This window comes from Anolis carolinensis, chromosome 4, assembly GCF_035594765.1.
Source record: "Anolis carolinensis isolate JA03-04 chromosome 4, rAnoCar3.1.pri, whole genome shotgun sequence".
Taxonomy (NCBI): Eukaryota; Metazoa; Chordata; class Lepidosauria; order Squamata; family Dactyloidae; genus Anolis; species Anolis carolinensis.
Genome location: NC_085844.1, coordinates 234,284,168 through 234,300,422, shown reverse-complemented (window position 1 = coordinate 234,300,422; position 16,255 = coordinate 234,284,168). Strand labels below are relative to the sequence as shown.

General features: G+C 38.1%; 1 protein-coding gene across 3 annotated transcripts in view; it reads right to left on the bottom strand.

The window, feature by feature from the left end:
* rtf2 (replication termination factor 2) overlaps positions 1–16,255 on the bottom strand; it is a 68,886-nt gene that overhangs the window by 51,846 nt on the left and 785 nt on the right. For 2 of the 3 annotated variants that reach the window (XM_062978959.1, XM_016995313.2), the window contains exons 2-5: positions 14,248–14,342; positions 14,062–14,155; positions 13,528–13,667; positions 9,598–9,676 (exon numbers count right to left, since the gene is read on the bottom strand). In XM_062978959.1, the coding sequence (XP_062835029.1) occupies positions 9,598–9,676; positions 13,528–13,667; positions 14,062–14,155; positions 14,248–14,342 (408 nt within the window). The remainder of the gene's footprint in view (positions 1–9,597; positions 9,677–13,527; positions 13,668–14,061; positions 14,156–14,247; positions 14,343–16,255) is intronic. The other variant, XM_062978960.1, reaches the window with a different exon arrangement.

Sequence of the window (16,255 nt, the reverse complement as noted above, 5' to 3'; positions counted from 1 at the left end):
CCCCCGCTTTCTGTAAAATGACCCTTAACATTCAAGGTTCATATTGAAATCCATAATTGTGGCCCCAAACTTTCTCTCAACTTTTACATTAGTATATATGGGGACTTTTAAGCAGTTGAAACAGTGATTTTTTTTCCTCTACAAGAGCACTATAGCTTTAGGTCATGTACACACATACTGACATTTTATTTTACAAATTTGATGAGCCACAATTTGCAAGAAATTTATTTATTTAAAACATGTTCACGTAGGTTTTCAGTCTATAGTACCTGGAAGTGTTATAAACAGCTGACACCATATATTAAATATCTTTTTAGACATTACTAGGAAGTTCACAGCTAAAAACTATCATGCTTCCTGCATGTTTATTTGAGGCAAGAGATGTCTGAAGGAACTTTTCCAAACAATTTCCCACATTTGTCAAAGGTTTTCTGAGGATTTAGAAGAAAAGGAGGATATCTGAACATCTGATGGCATTAGAAAAAAAAGAACAGGTGATTGAGATAGTTGCCTCAACCTGCATTTTGGTCTTGATTTTAAAAGGTTTAAGAGGCATCAAAGTCACTTTGATGACTGAAAGTTAGGAGGAGCTGAGGAGCCTTATCACCAAGGTGAAAAAACAAAGTGCAAAAGCTGGGTTGCAGTTAAACATAAAAAACCAAGATTATGGCAACCAGACTGATTGAGAACTGGCAAATAGAGGGAGAAAACATGGAGGCAGTAATAGACTTTGTATTTCTAGGAAGGAAGATTACTGCAGAGGCAGACTGCAGTCAGGAAATCAGAACACGTTTACTTCTTGGGAGTAGAGCAATGCCCAATCTCGATAAAATAGTGAAGAGTAGAGACATCACACTAGCAACAAAGGTCCACATAGTTAAAGCAATGGTATTCCCCGTAGTAACCTATGGATGCAAGAACTGGACCATAAGGAAGGCTGAGCAAAGAAAGATAGATGCTTTTGTTGGAGGAAAATTCTGAGAGTGCCTTGGACACAAGAAGATCCAACTAGTCCATACTCCCGGAAATACTACCTGATTGCTCACTGGAGGGAAGGATGTTAGAAGCAAAGATGAAGTACTTTGGCCACATAATGAGAAGACAGGAAAGCTTCTCGAGAAGATAATGCTGGGAAAATGGAAGGAAAAAGGAAGAGGGACCAACCAAGCGCAAGATGGATGGATATTATCCTTGAAGTGACTGGCTTGACCTTGAAGGAGCTGGGGGTGGCCACGGCTGACAAGGACCTCTGGCGTGGGCTGGTGCATGAAGTCACAAAGAGTCAGAAGCGACTGAATGAATAAATAACAACAAAGAGGCATTGAGAAAAGCAGGAAGTCCTGAAGCAGAATAAAGAATTTATAACAGAAATCCATGCTTTGCATTACGATTCATTATTTCTTACAAGCTGTTTTAAGTGTGAAACAACCTATATATTTTTTTTAAAAAACACATTTTCTTTGCGAACACTCACAACACTAAAACCAGTTAAGTGTTGCTGGCTTATGTGAGGTGAAACCGGTTTCCATTCAAGCCTCATGGCTTATCTATCCAGCACTGTAGGGAGAAAGCCATGTGTATATTTGGAAGGCCTGGGACACAAAACATTTCAAGAACTTGGCATCTTAGGAAGTCATGTATTTTAACAAAGTCATCATAAAAGCTGAGCTGATAATGACCTCGGTATTTTTCAGCACAAAAGAGCTTTATCATTCCTACTTTATCAGCATTTGTTGCTTTGCTTTATCATGCCAGCGCCTTAAATGAAGAAACACCTTTCTAAGATCTACAGAGATACTCACAGAAACACCTCAGCTAGTGAGAGTCCAAAAGTGGCATGTTAAAACACGGAACCTCAATCCATGGCTGATACCAGATAAGAAACTCCCTCCTGAGCACACAAGACTGGGTAACTTGGAAGGCGTTGTACAGACCACGCTCTGGCACCACAAGATGCAGAGCTAATCTTAAGAAATGGGGCTACAAAGTGGAGTCCACAACATGTGAGTGTGGAGAAGAACAAACCACAGACCACTTACTACAATACAGCCTGAGCCCTGCCACGTGCATAATGGGTGTCCTTCTCATAGCGATTTCAGAGGCACTCCAAGTAGCCAGCTTCCGCTCAAAGGAAATTTAGTATAATGTCAAGTTTTTAACTTTGTGTGTGTGTGTGTGTGTGTGTGTTTTAAGTACTTCATAACTGTACCCTCAATTAGCTTCTGACAAAATAAATAAATCTGATCTTGGAAGATACAGGAAGAAAAAACTGAAAAATAGGTAAAACTCTATTTCCTTAGTTTTATCACCATATCATCTCCTTCCCTCATATGCAATATGGGGACGCCAGCTTACCAAGCAGGGCCCTGGAAAACAGTGCAGCAACTGTCACAATTGAATGCTGGAAATAAGCTCAATACAAATGTAAATGCTGTTTCACTTAACAATGTGCACCTCAATTGTAAAAGTGCTGACATCTGAGTACTGGAACAAAAGCACACAAACTGGTAGCAAATGGCCAAAAGTATTCTGCGTAATCTATTGTTTTAGAGAGTATTCACATGGTCCAACTGCTGAACAATGTGAGGATTTGTCATGTTTTAGATGCACAGTGAGGGGGAAAGATCAACTGCTATTCCAATTTCACTAAAATACTTGTGTATAAACCCAGCTGTGGAAGAGGGTAATGAATGCTTGTACTTCCAGATATTTTAAACTCCTGTAGTGTTGTTTAAAATATCTGGTGCTGTCTATGCTGACAGACTTCTGAAAGTTGCAATCTGAAACACTTAATGGGTTCAAAATGACTCACCCCACTTTAGAACTATGATGAAAGGAGAAAACAATTTCCCAACATTTTGTATCTTGAACTCTTTTGGTATCTGCTGGGGTTTTGTTTAGGACCGCTTGTAGATGCTCAAGTCTCATTATATACAATAGCGAAGAAAAGCAGTGTCTCAATGTAAAAAGGCAAAATCAAGGGTTGAATTTTGTACTTAAAAAAATTCAAACCAGGGTTGAAATGTTCTATTTAACTGAAAGTAGCAATCGCATGTGTACATTTATCGATGCTGAAGGGATTCAGTGCAATAGTTCAGGATTCAACTGAGGTCACAATTGCCTTGACCCAAGGTCTATGATACAACATCTCAGAGATTTTACAAGAGATAAACAGGGGAACATACTTGCCTCCCAACAACAGAATCCCCCCCTCCACAAAAAAAACAAACAAACCCATAGTTATCTTAATCTATCTCCTTTTGAGATCTAGGCACCTTGTCACTGGAACTTTATACGGATACATACAGAGAAAAAGAATAATATATGCCAATAGTATGACTCTCCAGACATTGTTGGGACTACAACTCATCATCCCTACCACTGACTATGCTGACTAAGGTTGATGGGAACTGCAGTTCAACTACATCTGGAACATTTGTCTGAATACAGATTGCAAGTAATTCTCATTTACTGTATGTCTCCTTAATTCCAAATTGGTTCAGATGGGCAAACTTCAGCCCGCAATGTGTTTTAGACTTTAACTCCCAGAAATCCCAGCCAGCTTACCAGCTGTTAGAAATTGTGGGATTTGAAGTCCAAAACACCTGAAGGGCTGAAGATTGCCCAAGCCTTGTTCAGAGGCACTTTTAGGCATGGGATTTTTTTTCTAGAAGGCAGACAGGGAGAGAAAATTCAAATGTATTAACTGCCATATCCTACAAACCATAAAATGCATGATTAAAAACAATTACAATAAAACCATTTAAAATCGAGCAGATAAAACAGAACAGCAAGCCAATTAAAAACATTCAGCTAGAAAGGGGCTATAGAGTTAAGTGCCATCAATGGTTTGAGATAAAAGATGGACTTTGCCTTTTGCCTGGCACTAGACAAACATTTCTAAAGAGGGAGTTTCCTATTTGGAGCACAAAGTCATTCACTCCATTAGTTAACTGCCTAACCTCAGATGGCAGGGGTTTTCAAAGGACTTCCCCTTTTCTTTCAAAGAAAAGCTCAATCTACTAAAAGTTCAAAACTATGCAGCTAGGATTGAAAAGACGGAAGTTGGTATCCAGACAAAGATCTGGATTAAATCCAACAGCAGTATAATCATGTGATTAAAAAGAAGGATGTCTCCATACAAAGCAGAGAACTTCTATCAGAATTTGCAAAGGGAAGTTAGATTTCCACAGTATGTAAGATAATCTCCACAAACAGGTGCATTACAATAGGTGATATTTGTATATACCTCCAGTTGTATTATGCAAACAGAGTGGTCAGAACATTTGTAGAGATACTGTTGTGGTTCAGCCAGACGAAGATGAGGGGACTGGGGTTTCAGGGCCTGGGGGAATGATAGATGGTTCTTTAGATTAAAAAAAAAAAAAAGGGGGGGGGGGGGGTTCAGAGCAAGATTTTGTCTGTGAGACAGTTTGAAAGTGGAACTGTTTTGGAGTCCAGCAGACAAGGACTCCACCCACAAGGAGTTCAGACCTTTCACCCACAAGGAGTTCAGCTACCCCTGGTAAAGACCTGACAGACCAAGATAGCTTGTTCGAGGGAACAGCTGGGTTAGACAGGGATACCAGGGTGCATCCGAAGGGGAAAAACATCAGGCACAGGAAATCCAAACAAATCCGTGAGAAAGTTGCAGAGAGAGGGACCTCAAGGTCAAAGAAATGCTTTCATATTTTGCAGCCGTTAACGAGAGCCTCTCGTTGAGATTTTAGATCAGTAAGGATGTCCAGTTCACGTTTTACTTCCTGGGAGTTTCAATTCATGTTTTAAGCAGTTCTTACAGCATTGGTTTTTCTGGATTCATGTTCATGTTTTGATTCTTGTTCTCCTTGGATAATGCTCATGTTATTATTCTTGTTTTCCTGTACCATTTGTATTATTTGGACTATTGTCTTTTAAGTGCTTTCACCCCTCACCGGCTTGTTTGGTGTTTTACATATTGACTACCTTTTTTGATTACCTGTTGAATTTTGCCTTCCTTATTCCTTTCCCCCTTTTTACATGTACTTTCTTCAATAAACTATTTTACTACTACTTCTGGATCCCTGGTTGGTGCTAAGGGCAAGTTGAACTCTGTCTGGGGTGCAACAGATACCAAGATGCTTGTTTATAAAACTACTGTCCTCCCACATCTGTTATGCTCCTGTGAAACATGAACCGTCTACAAATGTCACACTCAACTTCTGGAACGATTTCATCAGGGTTGCCTCTGAAGTATCCTGCAAATCCCTTGGGAAGACAGGTAGACAAATGTCAGCATGCTGAAAGAAGCGAAGAACTGAATTGAAGCAATGATCCTTCACCATCAACTTTACTGGACTGGCCACGTTGTCCAAATGCCCAATCACCATCTCCTAAAGCAGTTACTATATTCTCAACAAAAGAATGGAAAATGGAATGTTGGTGGACAGGAAAAGAGATTTAAAAATGGGCTTAGTAAAGGTAAAGGTTTCCCCTGACGTTAAGTTCAGTTGTGTCCGACTCTAGGGGTTGGTGCTCATCTCCATTTCTAAGCCGAAGAGCTGGCGTTGTCCGTCCATAGACACCTCTAAGGTCATGTGGCCGGCAGGACTGCATGGAGCGACGTTACCTTCCTGCTGGAGCGGTACCTATTGATCTACTCATATTGGCATGTTTTCGAACTGCTAGGTTGGCAGATGGGCTTAAAGCTAACCTTAACAACTATGGCATAGACACCGGAAACTGGGAAGCCCTTGCCCTTGAGAGCTCTAAGTGGAGGTCAGCAGTAACCAACAGTGCTGTGGAATTTGAAGAGGCATAGATGGAGGGTGAAAGGGAGAAACGTGTCAAGAGGAAGCACATCAAGACAACCTCTGTCGGGTCCGCCTGTCATCTGGAAACCAACATCCTCTTATGAAAGAACATGCGGATCAAGAACAGGTATCCACAGTCACCCACAGACTCACCGCTAAGGCCCTACACTTGAAAGGCAATCATACTCGGACATGAGGGATCGCCTATGATGATATGCATGGGCCATTATAGAACAGATCTCTTCAATTTTCAACAGTGTTTGCTGCTCAAATTTCACCTAGAAATGAAGTAACCCAAAGTGCCTCTGTAAACAACTCTGTGCTTGTTTTAATGCTCTTTGGCTGCCAAGTAATAAGGAAGTGAACCAGCATGACAAGATCAACCAGCTCTAAAGAAAATCAACACAATATCCAAAGCCTAACCTTAAACCAATCCAACTATATTGACATTTCAGTACTGCAAACCAAGGAACAGCACTAGACCAAAGATCCGCATTTATTGTGCCCCCACCACAAAACAAGGGCAACATTGTTTATTGATAGATTTCATATTAATGTACGTAAGTATAAAACATTGTAACTTACTTTATAACATCATATTGCAACAAAAGGCCATTCAGGACAACACACGCCTCTATAAAATACACACCATTTCATTGGAACCAATCAAACTGTATTAATATTTTGGTATTGCAAGCCAAGGAACACCACCAAATTAATGCTCAGTATTTATGTTCCCCCGAAAGAAAACAAGGACAGCATTCAGCATTGACAGATACCACATTCATATGCATAAAGAACACTGACATGTACAGTAGAGTCTCACTTACCCAACATAAACGGGCCGGCAGAACGTTGGATAAGGGAAAATGTTGGATAATAAGGAGGGATTAAGGAGAAGCCTATTAAATGTCAAATTACATTATGATTTTACAAATTAAGCAACAAAACATGTTTTACAACAAATTGACAGAACAAGCAGTTCAATACACGGTAACATTATGTAGTAATTACTTTATTTACGAATTTAGCACCAAAACATCACAATGTATTGAAAGCATTGACCACAAAAACATTGGCTACTAACAAATTGACTACAAATAAAGATAGAATTGCATAAAATGAACTTACAGTAACAACATTGTTGAAAATTAAATCCGTAAAAAGTTCAGTCCTTGCTGCCTAGAGAAACAGCTGTGGATCTGGGCGGGAGGCAGACTACGTTGGAAAATCCAGAACATTGGATAAGCGAATGTAGGGTAAGTGAGACTCTACTGTACTTTGCAATGTACAAAGAATTACAAAAGTACAATAAAAATCTTAAATAATTGCTACTTTTTATCTGAGAGAATCTCTAGGTTAACCAGGGTTATTTTATGGTCACCTTCTGCTGGAGGTTGATCACAGAGGTCTGCTGGAGGATCTAAAGATGCCTCGCAAGAACATTTTAATCAAATCTAAAATAACTAGGCCTGTAAATATGGAGGGCCAACTGTATATGAATGCATAAGCCCTTACCATACCAATTATCACATATGGAGACCAAGGCATCTTTTTGCAACAACCAAGGGTTAAGCAAGAGATAATTTATTATTATTATTTATTATTTTTTGTATATTGTTCAATGTATTTATGCTGTTGTTTTTGTAAATTGTACTAGTTGGGCCTTGCCCCATGTGAGCCGCCCCGAGTCCCCATAGGGAGATGGTGGCAGGGGAGATGGTGGCAGGGTATAAATAAAGTTTTTATTATTATTATTATTATTATTATTATTATTATTGACACAACGACGTTGTATGACACAGCAAACAAGATAGATATGCTTGGTTTCGTTTCACAAAATCACAAGTTGAACACTTCCCAAGTGTCTAGGACTGTGTGATGTATTTTCGGATGATGCGTGCAGATCCCAGCAGGGTGGCCTTTTGCAGTTGGCAGATCGTGATTTTGTCAATGTCTATTGTTTCCAAATGCCGGCTGAGATCTTTCGGCACGGCACCCAGTTTATTATTATTATTATTATTATTATTATTATTATTATTGGTTGCTCTTCTACAAGCATTTGCTTTAGGAAAGCACATGTTCTTTTATGAAGTATTGTAACAAGAAGGCAACTAACTTCCAAAGCTGTGGCCATTTTATAAGTTGTACAACCAACAACCATTTGGGAAATCATTTCATTAGAAGGAAGCTGCAACATTTTTCTGAGTTGTGGAACCCTCAGAGATCCACAAGACTTAGAAAAATTAGACTTACTAGTGAGGCTGTTTCAAGACAAATTCTTTTAATATTCCAAACATGCCGATCAACAGATTCTTGTGTAAAACTGTTTCGTACCAATTAACCACACTGGTTTTAGACTTTCAAGTCATTTCCGACTTATGCTTATTTTAAAGTGAAGTTATTACAATGATTCTTGGCAGTATTTGCTCAGAGAGGGTTTGCCTTTACCTTTCTCTGAAGAGAGAGTGATTTGCCTAAAATTACCCAGTGGATTTCCATGGATGAGCAGGGATTTGGACCCAGGTTTCCAGAGTCTTAGCTCAGCTCTCAAATCACTACACCAGATTTGCTCTCTAATCTCACTGGTGATGTATCTGTTTGCTCCAATTGGCAGCATCTCTCCCAGGAGTTCTTTCCAGCCATCCCTATAACTGGAAAATCTCAGGACCATGACCATTCAAAGCATGAACCTTTACCAAAGCTATCAAATGATCCCTAGGTCTTAAAAGAAGCGCTACAACACACAGAGTAACAAGACCTCAAGTAAACAAGAATTCTTTACTCAACAGACCACATTTGAGGAGCCAGGCTTGAAGCAGTAGACATGTTTATGAAGCATATCTTATCCTGTAACCAACATTTGTGTATTATTTATTTATATTAATTATTTATAAATGTATATTTATTATTTATTTATATTAACCACTAACTGAACCACTAACTGTATCTGGTTTCAGCCTATTGTGAATCCACTCAAAACCACAAAAAAGCTTAATTTGCCTGAGCACTGGCATTATTACAGTCGCTAGTATATTCAGAAAACCACAATGTTTTAAGTTAAACCACAGTATGACAGCACTGCAGGGAATGGGCATTTCTTATAACACAAGATACATCACAAGTGTCTCAAACTGTGGGTTGAGATAGTCAATGACATTTGGAAATCACATTATAATAATTTATCCGGATAATTTTGCATACCTGAATAGTAATTTATCAAGGAATCATAACTTCTCATTGCCCATCTGACAGGCTATATCAGCCTATGTCACTTCTAGCAACTATTTGGCCAATCTTTTCCTATTTACCCCCCATTTTGATGTTTTAGGGAGGTTTAGCAGGTTTGCAAGGCTAGAGGAAGACAAATGTTGCATTGTAAACAATTTCAGCCTTTTTTGAGGGGACGGGGATAAAAATGCCCAGTTGGTCCACAGATTTAAAAAAGGGATGGGGCTGGCAGCTGGAGATCTCTTCTGGAGGATACCAAGGGCCACCCTTTGGAGACTCAAGGGCTGCATACATCTCAAGGGCCAAGCCTTCCCCACAAAACAAAGAAATGACACAAATTACCTTAAGACAGAAAACAAAAGTCTCCATGGATTGACACAACATATGTCATTTGTATTAATACATAGATGCATATACTGTAAGAGGAGAACAATTGCAATCTCAATGTTTTTTCTCGTATTCATGGTTACATTCTAGCTACTAGTTACACAAGTCTAATATTCAACTTAAGTTTATGTAACTATAGAGTGCAAAACAAACTTACACTGAAAGAAGGGGAAGGAACAAAGCTTACCCTGTGACAAGCTTCTGTTTTGATTTCTTTGAGAGCACGTTCAGAGAATACACATCCACAGTTGCGCAAAAAGCAAAACCTACCAGAACCAAAGAATGATGGTTAATAAGTTAAGGTCAAGGGGCATATCTCTGAGAAAAATATATATAATGACACATTAAATCAGAAAATATACACTGGTTTAACAGTTTAACAACAACAATAATATATTTATTACGCGTCTCTCCCTGCAGCTCAAAGCAGGGTACAATAGCATCAAAAAAGAGATCCAATATACACAGAGTTAAATACGAGGGTTATCCAGAAAGTTCATTACGTTTTGGAATTAAAAATAAACAAAGTATAGGAGAAAACATTTACCATATTCAGTTGAAAGCCAGACCCAAATACTAGTTCTCACCATAGTCCCCACTGAAATCTAGGTAGTTATCATAGCGATAAAAGTGTTTGAAAAGCCCTCCCCCCCTGCAAGATTCCCGCCTGGCTTGCATCCTGAACCAGGCTGGCTTCCCTTCCCTCAGCTGTCAAGTGGTGTGCTCAGCTTTCCACACGATCTTCCTTGATCGCTCTTTTGTTTTGCAGATGCTTGCAAGGAATGTTTTCTCCTATACTTTGTTTATTTTTAATTCCAAAACGTAATGAACTTTCTGGATAACCCTCGTACAAGTTAAAATCCACTGATGAAATGCAGAAATCATAACTTTTAAAATTGTCTGGGTAGGCCTGTCAGAAGGGATGGGTCTTCAGCCAACTCTTAAATTCCAACAGCTAATATACAGTGAGGCATAACTTTAAACAGAAACAGCATTAGTCACAAATCACAGCTACATTCAGATTATCAAACCCGAATTTCTAAGCAAACCTGAACCAACAAACTGTTTGTTTGTTTCATTTTTGATATAATAGGTTGTGTTTCTTGATTTAATTTTAGTTGTTAAGTTACAATTTGCTTATATATTGTCAACTTTTGTAATTATGTGTTTATTGTTTGTTATATTCAGGCATTAAATACAGGGTGTTTGAAAAAGAACTTCCTATTCACCATTTAATTTAAATTTAATTTAAATGGTGAATAGGGAATTCTTTTTCAAACACTCTGTATATGCCTTTTATGATTGGAATCTGCCCCGAGTCCCTTTGGGGAGATAGGGTGGAATACAAATAAAGTTATGATATATTTTTATTATTTTAAAAAGTACACTTTATTTGCAATGAAAACTTCATTGCTAACATGGTTCAATTTAACCTGTGTATCCCAAAGCGCCCCCTTGTGGTTAACACACAATACACATTATATGTCTTTACCACTGAATGGAACCTGAAGTTCAAATAGCAACAATGCATATTTATTTCTCGTTAGGTTTCATGGGTTCCTCATATTCTCTATTAATTGTAATTCTTAAGACATAAATATATGATTGGCTTCCAAGTGTTTCTGAAATATAATGACTGTGATATTTGAGTGGCATTTGTGGTCAAAAAAGCACCTTTTTTAACCTGTGCAATTTTTATATGTTTTTATAACTGATGTTTTAATTATCTGTTTTAATTGTAATTGTTTTTATAACTGTTTGTTGTTTTCATCTAGTGACTGCCGTTTGTGAAGCTCCCCTGAGTCCCGCCCGCCCCCTCTCCTGGGGGTGAGAAGGATGGGATATAAAAAATAAATAAAAAATTTCACTGCAATACATACTGAACAGGTAGAATTTTGTAAACAAACTAAGATTTAGATTCAGAACAATAAATATATTGTATCCTAAGCAAAGTCATGTCATGGCCTGAAAGCGAAACAAATAAGACTGTTTTGTGAAGGTCATCTATGCATCATGTTGGATGTTTTTCATCAACGTGTAACTAAGTCACATAGAATCTGAACATGTTATAAAAGTCTTGATTTGGCTCTCTTTTTTGCTGTCCTCCTGTGAGGGAGCAAAGACCAGGTAGTCCTTTGACAATGGAGCAGTTGTGAAGACTTTTCACCAAGTTGGTGATGTATTAGCTTAATTTTTATTATTTTTTACATTATGTTTTCATTCATAAATGTATTTCATATATTAACTGAATTGTTATTTAATCTTCCAATGTCTTCCCTTAAGTCTTATTTTTGGGAGAAAAGTAGAATATAAGTTGTTCTTATTGTGTGCCTTAAGTGATTTCTGACATATGCTTACTCTAAGGTGCACTTGTCATGAGATTGTCTTGGCAAAATTTGTTCAGAGGGTGCTTGCCTTGGCCTTCTTCTGAAGCTGAGAAAGTATTATGTATCCAATGCTACTCAGTGGGTTTCCATGGCCAAGCAGGGATTCAATCCCTGGTAGCAAACCCTCAAACCAATATACCACATAAGCTCTCAAAAAAGACAAAAAGTTGCCCTAACATTGACGTGAGGGGTTTCAAATCAGAATGGAATTGTGGATTCTATCATATTATATGCCTGGGTCCAGTTGATATTTTAGCTTTTTCTGCCCAAATATATCTGTTAACATAACATCTAAAACCAGCAAAGGATCTGGTGGCATACACTTTGATACCATTAGAACATTCTTCAGTCATAAATAACACATTTGATGGACAATAGACAGTTAATCTTTAAGGTGTCAGAAGACTTTTTGATGTTTTGGGTGCAACAGACTAACATGGTTATTTCACCTGGGAATTATGTTAGTTTGTTAAATAAATAAATAAATAAATTCCCCCTCCAAATCACCTTTTTTGCAATGTGGCCAGGGCCTTGTTTATTTGTATAGAAACATGTTGAAATGACGTAACTCACTGGAAAAGATATCAATTCCCCATAAAGTGAAAGGCAGTAGGAAAAGACAAAACCTGCATTACAGATGGGATGATTCAACCAAGGAAGCCATGGCCCTGAATATACAAGCCCCAACCAAGTTTTTGGAGGGCCAGGTCTCTTGGTCAGGACTCTCATTCATAGGAGTCAGCCAATCTAACATATAATGCCCCCTGCCCCCCCCCCCCCCCAAACTATAAAATGCCTGCTACTCCTGAGGCTCCCTGCGATACATACCAACACAATAGTAGCCTATTACACAAACATAAGCATTTGGCTGACATGCATGCAAATCTGAGAAGGTACAAACTTCAACCTAATTCTTAGACGTCCAAACAGCCTCTCTGCTTTTCAATTTTTGATTAGCCACCCTCAATTCTTTAATCTAGGGTGGTTGTTGTATGCCTTCCAAGTCATTTCTGAGCTAGGATGATCCTCAGGTGATACCGTCAGAGAGTTTTCTTTGCAAGATTTGTTGAGAAGAGGTTTGCCATTGGTTTTCTTTGAGGCTGAGACAGTGTGATTTAATAATAATGCTATATATTCCATATGTGAAACCCATAGGATAAGAGAACAAGAATCAAAGCCCAAAGATTTTACTGTAAAATATAATATCTGAGATACAAAATCAAATCACAGAATCCCAGACCCTAATTTTTGAACACAGATTATCTAGAACAGCATCGTTGATGTATATTAGAAAGAACTAATGAATGACTGGAGACTAGGATGCAGAATAGCTTTAAACTACAGGAAAGGAGATTCCACCTGAACATTAGGAAGAACTTTCTTACTGTGTGAGCTGTTTTGGCAGTGGAACTCTCTGCCCCGGAGTGTGGTGGAGGCTCCCTCTTTGGAGGCTTTTAGGCAGAGGCTGGATGGCCATCTGTCGGGGGTGCTTTGAATGCAATTTCCTGCTTCTTGGCAGGGGGTTGAACCGGATGGCCCATGAGGTCTCTTCCAACTCTATGAATCTAAGTCACACTGTATCAGTCTCAGAGGACAGCAAAGGAAAATGCCTTCCACACTAATCTTATCAAGAAAACCCCGAGATAGGTTTGCCTTGGGATTGCTATAAGTTGGAAATTACTTAAAAACACATTACAAAATAGTGTCCTTAATTTTCAGTAAATACTAACCGATGCCTTCCATTCATTTCCAATCCAACTACAGGACAAATGAAACATGCACTCTGGATATCATCGTATTTATCCCCTTTTGTATTGCCTTTGTCACCAGTCCAAGCTGGATTGTCAGTGAGTTTCAGTTCTATGACATTCTGAAAGAAACCAGAACAAAAATTAATTTAAGCTCAAGCAAGTTTAAGCAATCAAGTAAGACATATCCAATTCTTCCCTCTGCTATTCCATATGAATAAAGCCATCTGTGAAATATTTAGTGTTAATGTCCCTCTTCTGAATAATGTCCCTCTTCTGAATAAATGTTTTAATATATATAAAATTGAAAGATGATGATAGTTTGCTTTTCTATTCAGAGGTATGTTCAGCTGCAACAGGCATATCTCTGAAGCAGGGATCCCCAAACTTTTTAAATAGAAGGCCAGTTCACAGTCATTCAAGACTACTCTGAGCCCGGAATATAGTTTGAAAAAAACATGAACAAATTCATTTGAACTTGAACTCCAAAAGGCACACGATAAATCTTCAGTCTACCTTAATACTCTTGATATGGGATGCAGCCTCCATAAGCACTTTATCAGAAGATTTATCCAGAAGGAATTCAATGATTGCATCTTTATTATATAGCCTACAACAGAGAACATATAGTAGGTTACTATATGACAAGAATTTATGAGAAATTAGGTTTCATGGAAAAGAAAATAAGAATTTTAATCTTACCTGCCAAGCTCGCAAGCTACTATAGGCCTGCTTAATTTTTCTTGACTCAAAGTACAATAATACCACTGTGCTACTAATTCTGCATTTTTATCAACCTATGGAACATATAAAAATATAAAGATTTAATAAACTTTCATCTGAATATCAAAAGCTAAAATTTCATATTCTACTACAATTCAAACTTTGTTTTAAATCCACGACTTACATAATACAGTATATAACAATGCTTATTGGTAAATAGAGATAATTACCATAAATGAAGATAGATCAGTGTATTTGTAAATTGGAGGGCACTTTATCTGTCGGTTGCCCGCTACCACATACAGCCCTAGAGAAGCAAGCAATTTCTCTAAGCACCTTAACATGAGAATATATACAGCCTGAATTTTTTTAAGTAGAAAGGTATGTTACAAACTAATGTTTTGTCTTTTTCAAGAGATACCTGTTACTTCCAACATCTATCTCTTAATTTCAGTGAAAATCTTTTTCATATGACCTCACTATTCCTGGTTGATTTCTACATGGAGGTCATAAACATTAATCCAAAATAGGATAGAAGAGCAACCATGATGAGACAATTTGAATTTTATTTTTGTTCTGTAAACCAGGAAACCTTATGTACAATTCCATAATCACTTAAAAGTACCAATGATATCCAGTAAGTATGGATGAAATAATGAAAAATTAAAAAATAATAATAATTAAGGGTTGCTTCTTCAGAGAGTATAGCTTCTGACGCTGTCTAGATGTATTTGATGCTCCCGACTACAAAGCAACTTCTGCAAGGCAAACACAATGCTGGCAAGATAGCACAGCCTCAAGGAAGTCACGGTTTGTTGAATCTGTGGATACAGAACCCATGGATTCAGAGAACTGACTGTAACCTTGCCCATGTACAGTTTAATACTATATAGTTCAAGTGTAATCCATTCATCACCATATAGGAGATTGCATATCGTGTTGAACATCTCTTACCTGCAAAATATTCCAAAACCTGAAACTGTCCACATGGGTGCCTGGGATAATGACAACCTTGTTTTTGGGTGGTTCAATGGATCAAACTTAATTTCATTCACAAAACTATTAAAATACTGTGCATAAAACTGCCTTCAAGCTATGTGTATCTATGAAACATCAACATGTTCATGTCTAGACTTGGGTCCCATCTCAAAGATGTCTCATTATGTACAGTATATGCAAATATTTTAACCTCCTCCCCAAAAAATCCAATTCAAACAACTTTTGGTCCCAAGCATTTTGAATACAAGATAAAGGAAAGAAAGCTACAAGTATACCAAAATGTCCACTGGCATTATTAGGCATACAATGCCAAGTTAGGGCCCTTCCACACAGCCATTTAACCCAGAATATCAAGGCAGAAAATCCCACAATATCTGCTTTGAACTGAGTTATCTGAGTCCACACTGCCATATCTTCCAGTTCAAAGCAGAAAATGTGGGATTTTATTCAGCTGTGTGGAACTATAAAGAGGGGAAGAAAGAGGAATGGATAAAGCTACATGTCCATTCAACACTTCAGAAACAAGGGGACACTAAAAATGGTAAATCTGGCTGTGTATTGTGTGGAATACAATTGTGTGGAAGGGGCCCTGGGGCCTCTTCCACACAGCTGAATAAAATCCCACATTATCTGCTTTGAACTGGAAGATATGGCAGTGTGGACTCAGATAACTCAGTTCAAAGCAGATATTGTGGGATTTTCTGCCTTGATATTCTGGGATATAGGGCTGTGTTGAAGGGCCGCCACAATACCTGCTTTGAACTGGATTATATGAGTCCACACTGTCATATATTCCAGTTTAAAGCAGAAAATGAGGGAGTTTATTCAGCTGTGTGGAAGTGGCCTAAGAGACAACTGAAGACCTGTATCTCTTCTGGCAGGTCTTCCCAGTCAGTTTGAATAGTTCTGTGCATTTTAATATGTGTATTTTACAGAAATATGTCTTCTTATATGCATTTAATGATGATATCCTTTAACTACCTTTTAT